General features: G+C 37.9%; 1 protein-coding gene across 1 annotated transcript in view; it reads left to right on the top strand.

Moving 5' to 3' along the window:
• Nucleotides 1-83: 83 nt before the first annotated feature.
• Nucleotides 84-7043, top strand: part of SMARCAD1 (SNF2 related chromatin remodeling ATPase with DExD box 1) — a gene marked incomplete at its 5' end in the record, with an annotated part of 25811 nt that continues 18851 nt past the window's right edge. The window contains 4 exons of the mRNA XM_010172598.1: nt 84-179; nt 2215-2304; nt 2968-3052; nt 4473-4864. Of these exons, the coding sequence (XP_010170900.1) occupies nt 84-179; nt 2215-2304; nt 2968-3052; nt 4473-4864 (663 nt within the window). The remainder of the gene's footprint in view (nt 180-2214; nt 2305-2967; nt 3053-4472; nt 4865-7043) is intronic.

Raw genomic sequence — 7043 nt, 5'->3', positions numbered from 1 at the left:
ATTCTGTGATTCTGTGAATGATCCTGCTGTTTTGGGGTAAACTTAGTGAAAGTAATTAATTTGTCTTTTCTGCCTTGATTCTTTTTAAAGCTGCCTCTCGTAAAAGGAAACTAAGAGATTCTCCGATAATTTGTGAAAACAGAAATGAACAAGTCATAAAAAAGCCAAAAGCCGATCATGTAAGTACTGTTTTTTCTCTTTTTGTGTTGTAATATAAGTGGAATTACGAACGTGGTCAGTGACAATGTCATGAACTTGGTGTGTTTTATCAGAAAATCCAATCAAATTCAAATCTTGCTATCTGAATGAGGTTTTTTGACTTTCTTCTCCTTGGCATTTCTGAATGGAATTGCCTACTTTGTTCTTTACTGTTTGTGGATTTGTATCCTAATAGCTTCTCCACTGCTTTTGTGGAGGTGGCTGATGGCAGGTAGTAGTATCTGGGGTGCTGATACTTGATTCAGTTCTTGTGAACATCAGTGGGAGTTACAGGCTACGGATCACCTTGCCTTATCAGATCATTCCTTGCGTTTCCTCAAATAGCTGAAGTTCAACATCTGTTGCTACAGCTCCTCGTGTTATAGGAGTAACGTTGTTCACGTATGTATTTGAAACTACAACTTAGGGAAGTTTTTAAAAGGAATGAAATAATTACATTTAAAGGAATTATTACTTTGACCTCTGCTAATAAATAGGAACAATGTAATGATCTTGGTACATTTGGGTTAGTATTTGGCAGATCTTAGGCACAGTCCTACAGTGCTGTCATGAGGCCAGCTCCCAGGCGTCCCAGTAGACATCTTTGAAAACCACTTATGGTAGATAAAGGAAATTCCATGGTAAATATTGGAGGCTAGATGGAGGATGGTGACTATCTTTGTGTTGAAATTTAGCCATATATATTGTCCTCAGTTAAAACAAAATGAAGTAAACACTAAGTTTTCCATGAAAGCAGAAATAATATTAGTTGGATATTCCCCTACTTCCTGGAGAAGAGCCATGAGTTTTGTGAGGCAAGATTTGCTGGGATTTGGGTTTGTTCCTCCTTGCCAAACTCCTGGGTTAGGTTACAAAGGAGACTTTACTGAATTATTATCCAGCCAGCCTACCAAACAATGCCTCACTGGACCTGGTTTCGTGCAGCAGTTTGATTTTTGTGCTTAAGTTCCATTACAGTTAGAAGGGGAAGGATTGGGAAAAATAAAGGTGAAACACAGGTTTTTAGAATTTGTAATAGAGAATTGTAGTGAGAAAACTTATAGGGTTATTATATATTTTTTTTCTCATTCTTGCTTTTCCGCTGCTTCCTAAGACCAGAGCACACTGTGCTGGCTGTTACACGTACTGTAGCTGTACTCGTACTGATACCATAGGCTTGTTGAGGAAAGGAACAGTGTCCTCTGTTACCTGGAGTGCTTCTGGGTGATATGGTTTGTGCTTTTTCAGCAAATAGCATCATTCAGTGAACTAAATATTGATCAAACCTGTTGGCATCTCTGCTGCAGATAAGTAGATCTGTAAACACTTTGCATTCAAAGCTCTGAGAAGAAACTTGCATAATTTTGTGGTGTAGGCCGAACAGAGCAGCTTGTGGCCTGTAGAAGTTTTGGCACTCGTTCATAACAAACCTCCTGCTTTGCAGGCTGATAGGAGCTGTTAGTGAAGCTATTGTTGATGAAAACTTTTACCAGGTCTTGATGTGACTCAGTGATGCTGTGACACAGTATTCGGGGATTTTTAACCCATAAATTTTCATACCAACTGTCATGTTTATAGACTCTCCTGGGTTAAATACTGCATTTTGGTAATGTAACCTAACTGACTGACTATTAACCTTGCCATCTTCTGCTTTAAATATCATCCAGAATCACTATCAACTTTTTATTTTTAAAAGAAATACAAACTAGATAGTTCTAAATTATTTATATTTTGGCATGTAACTTTGTGCTGTTTATGTTTATCAAGTAAAGAATGCCAGTCTTTCATGACTGAAGACATTTTCTATGCTTATGAAAGTTTTGGTCTTATTTTGAGCATTGTCTGTGTGTGAGGAATCACTTCTGCTATTTGGATTTATTTGAAGTGCTTTTGTAATTTAGAGTGTCTCTTTAAGGGTAAGCAATATTGATTAGGCTTGATTGTTTTAAATCATTTTTTCTGTTTTTATGCTTGTAATTTGCATTAAACCTAACTTTTTTTTTTTTTTTAATGTAGCTGGATGAGTCAGAACCCCAAAGACAATGGGAGAGGCAAGAGATGCTTGTGAAGAAGCTGCAAAATACATTCCCTGGATTGGATGAAGAGGTGAGCTCATGTCTCCTGATGGCACATCAGGTTTTGTCTTCTTAAGAAAAAATTGGAGCCGTTAACAGTCCAAATGAAACAGTCCGTACATGAGCAGCACTCTTGCAAAGCACACAGGGTGGGAAGGTCTTTGCTGTTGCTCCTTTTGGGATGCAACTTGCCTTGAACTGAGACCAATTGGATGTAATCAAGACTATATGGAAATTCTCATCCTGCTTTTTTGGTCCCGAGACAAGCCTGAAACAGTCAAATTTGATGACCTGTTATAAAAATGCATGAGGAGATTATCCCTCCCTCTCTCTCACACTCCTCTCCTCTGGACGACTCGATATACCGCGTGCTTTGTATTAGTTTAGTATCTGACAATACACAGCAACCGATCTGTTCATTGTAACACTGAGCTTTTAAATCGTTGGAAGCAAAACCTGTTTATGTGTGTTCTTACCCTTTTGAAAATTGGAGTGCAGCTCTGACGAAATGGAGTGTATAAGGATAAAACTGAAGGGTTTTTTCCTTTTGATTTCCTTTATTTTGAATAATCCGATGTACAGGGGTTTTCTTTGCCTTGCACAATTAAAATTGTTAGTGCCTTAATGTTACTATGCACAGAAATTTAGTTTTTGCTTATCTTACTACAATACAAAATCTCTTCTCTTTTACTAGGAACTGAGAGATGTACTTCAGGAACATAACTGGGTGTTTCATGAAGCACTAGAGGCCCTGAGAGCATTTGCAGATGGTGATGAGGGTAAAGACAGATTTATAATCCGTTTTATCCCAAGATAAAACAGACTTGTGATGCAAATCTTTTCTAATGTCCAGCAATAACAGACCTGACAGCACTACGCCTAGAAACTTGCACTGATACTTGGAATTGGTATTACAGGGTGGATAAAAGAAGGAAACTCAATTTTTCTGTATGTTTAAGTGTCATGATTACTTTTGCTCTGTAAGTGGATATAAATATCTTTGTCTTGCTAATACATATTTACATATGAAGTTGTAATTACCTATGGGCGTATCATAAAATATATTTTGAAATGTGTAAAAGCTGATACCTGCTCTCCTGCTTGTTTAAAAATAAGTTTTCTTTTTTAACTAGAGTAATTTGTAAGTCAGTAATTGCAAATAACTGCGTAGGTGACAAATGACATATGTTATTTTATGTTTTTAAGATATATTCTAGGAGAGAAAAATACTAGAAATAGGCCTGAAATTATGCAACCAATTTATAAATACCAGTGTATTGAATGTGGTAGGGAGCAAGAACCATGATTTCACTTAAATCTGCAAGTTATAACTTAAATACTATTTAATGAGTTGATTACTTTTCAGAGTGTTACACAGCTGTCAGATATGTATGTTTTGCTGTATCAGCTATTTAAGTATTCTTAATTGGATTCTTTACAAGTGGAGAGAGACATGCATGAAGTTGGGTCCTTATTGCTGCTGCTGGTGCTTCTGAGAAGGTAGACAGTGGGGCTGGAGTCAATCAGCAGCAAGCTGGGATTGTGCAGAAGAGGCAGCGTTGCAAGTGCTTTCTTCCAAAGAAGGAACTTCTGAAAATGAGTTGCTTGCATACTGTTAAATAACCTTGTCCTACTTTAAGGCAGTAGGGGTTTTTTTGGTTGGAAATACCTTATTCTTCCACTTTCTTTAACAAGTGCGTATTTTTGTTTTTCCACCTCTAATGATGTACTGAGATGCATTAAAATGGAAAAAAAAAATAAAATTTCTATGGTGAAAGTAGGCTTGTTTCAGCAAAATAATCAGAATTAATACCTCTGCAGTTGGGTGGAGTGGGACCCATCTCTCATCCCAGTGATATGTCAGAGTTCCTAACTATCTGCTCTTACCTTACACATATTGCATAGCACTGATCATCTGTATTTTAAGGCAGTTATTTAAAACCTCCTGGTATTTGAGTGGCATACAAATTAGCATTGCTCATTTTATCCTCACAGTTGGTACTATTTGCATGTTTTAAACAGACTTGCGTGGTGTTTGCTCCTCTTTTCTCTTAGTAACACCTGCTGTTGAGTTGTTGCATATTAAATACTAGAATTGTGTTTTATATCTATATAGGTTTTATTTTGGAAGAACAGGGGGTTTTAATTCACCCTTAACCAGTATGCATTGACTTGTTGCTTTTTATGTTGCCTGCATAGACATGGAATTTCCTCCCAAAAGTGAAGCTTCTGACTGGACCAAAGCTTCCACCAAGAACACAACTGATGAGAGTAGAGAGAAGCCGAAGCAGAAATCTTCTGGGAAAGATCAGAATGGCTTTCAGAAAAAGGACAAAGGCAAAAGTAGCATTTGGAGCACTAAAAGTGAAACTGAAGACTCGGAGGACGAGTCAGCTTCCGAAGAGGGTGGTAGCTCCCTTGACGAGGACTACAGCAGCGGCGACGAAGTGATGGAGGATGGCTACAAAGCGAAAATCCTCAGCTTCCTGCAGGATGCTTCCCCGAGCGAACTGAGTTTGATTCCCCAGTGTTCTCAGAAAAAGGCTCAGAAGATAATAGCGCTCCGGCCCTTTAACAGCTGGGAGGCTCTGGTAGGTCTGCATTCTTCTTTTCCTATCCCCAGCCTGCCTAAAGTCAAGGTGGCTTCAGCCTAGGGAGGCTTAGATGGGTGGCCTTATCCTGATTAGGCTAAAATGCTATGTTCCTCCTAAGCCAATAGCATTTCAAATAGTGTCATATGACCTGATTTTGAATGAATTAAGGGGTGATTTTCCTGGAAAACTCAAGCTGATTGGCTGACATTACTGTCACTCACTCTGTAGCATAGAAAGTTGGTTGATTTCACTGCAGAAGAAGAAATTAGAGCTTTCACTTGGGAAGGAGGTGTTTGCTAGCCTGTTCTGAGCTCTTGTAGCTGAAAACCCATGCAGGAGGCAAGAAGGTGGCAGGACCTTTACTGCAGACACTTGAATAGCAGCAGCAGCAGCAGCAGCTTCCACGGTAGCTCCATGATTGAAGGTGCCAGCATGGATATTTTCAGTTTCATACAAGAAACAGTAGTTGTCTTTTTTTGTTGTTGTTGTCTTTTTTCTTTAATCTACCGCAGCTTAGTCTTTAGCATGGTTTTGCTAGCTGAGCAATGCAGCCATTTTTTAATGAAGTGAGCTGCTGTGTTTTTATTAATGAAAGGTAAAGCATCAGAAGGCTAAACCACAATCCACAACAGAAGGGAAAAACGATATCTCTTGGTAAGTAGATTATCTACTGTCACTGGGATGTTACTTTCAAATGTTTCCCATGGTTTGTTTGTTGCCTTTGCTTTTCATGCAGTTTCAGTTAACTGCAAGACATCAGACCTGATAAGAGCAATGTCCTGGTAAGAGATTTGAAGTGCATTATGGCAGATTTTCTTGGTTTAATTTATTAGTGCTTTGGATTTTAAAGGAGTAATTGTGCGTAGGCCCTCTTACAGAGTAATTGATGTGTTTTTTTCATCAGTATGTGTACTGAAACCTCCCCCACTGATGCGTGCAAGATCCGCTTGTATTTTTTCAGAGCATACTAGAACTTCTTTAGTATGTGTAAAACAGTAATATTTATTATTCAGTGTGTGAAATGTTTTACCAGAAAACAGTAAGAGATACTAAACAGATTTTTAAGGAAAACAAAATGGTCTTTGTATGTTGTGTTGCAAAGGGGGGAGACAAGAGTAGGATACTTGAAAAAAAAAAAAAAAAAAAAAAGGTGCAGGTATGCTGCAGAAGAAATCCGTTTTGCCCCAAGCCTTTGGCTTCTCACAGAACATCTGTCATACAGCTATTCCTTTCTAAACTTGTTGGATTTTGCCTGAGCTAAATTTTTGCAGAAATATTTGCTACAGGGCTGTTCTCCTTTTCTCTGTGTAAAATATTTAACAGGAAAAAAGCTGCATGGACCTGCTTGTGTTCAAAATTTGTCTTTCATAAAGATTGCTGCTGTCAGCAACCACATGTTTATGTAGTATTGTGAATACTTGCCCGGAGTAGAAGTAGTTCACAGCAGATTTTAGCAGATGTTTCATATCAGTGTGGATTTAAATGTTTATAAAGATCCAGTAGCTCAGTGACCCAACATTTTTCCTGCTAATTAATAAGAGTGGTAGAATAATGGAGAGAGCTGATTCAGTTTCAGCATTAAAGAAATTGGCTGAGTTTTAAGGTCTCTTTTTACTGTAATGCTATCTTTTGTAACACAATGTAAAGCACTACAAGTTGTTACCACTTGTTCATTATTAGAATTGAGGAAGATCTTAAGGCACTCAGCCTGAGATTAAGACTACAGCCTACTCATTTGGAAATTGAATGTCTTATTCCAGGAAAATGTAAATTAGAATGACTTTTTTATTCTAGACAAGCTTTTTAAGTTGAATTAAGGTCTTTTTCAGATGGATTTAAACAAATTTTAAGCTTGTGAAGTTATTAAGAACGCTTGAAAATACTTGTTCTTTGGAACAAATATTTAAGGCAGATGTTTGACTGTTAAAAAAAATAAAATTGTGCAAGCTAAAAGCATCCTTGCTCAGGAAGATGAATTCCTTTGGCAATTTAGAAATGCCCATACTGTAGATCAGTTACTTTTTCCAGGTGGATATATATATATATTTTTTTTTCAGTGCTGGAGCTGGCTAGCTGGGGGTGCCTCCTCTCAAACACTAACTTGCATAAAGAGTGCTCGGGTACGTCCTTGAGGCTTTAGGTGTCTGTCTCCTCATTTGGAGAAGTGGTCCGTCTC

Source organism: Antrostomus carolinensis, unplaced genomic scaffold (assembly GCF_000700745.2).
Source record: "Antrostomus carolinensis isolate BGI_N321 unplaced genomic scaffold, ASM70074v2 scaffold6347, whole genome shotgun sequence".
NCBI lineage: Eukaryota > Metazoa > Chordata > Aves > Caprimulgiformes > Caprimulgidae > Antrostomus > Antrostomus carolinensis.
This window is presented reverse-complemented; position numbering and strand designations above follow the sequence as displayed.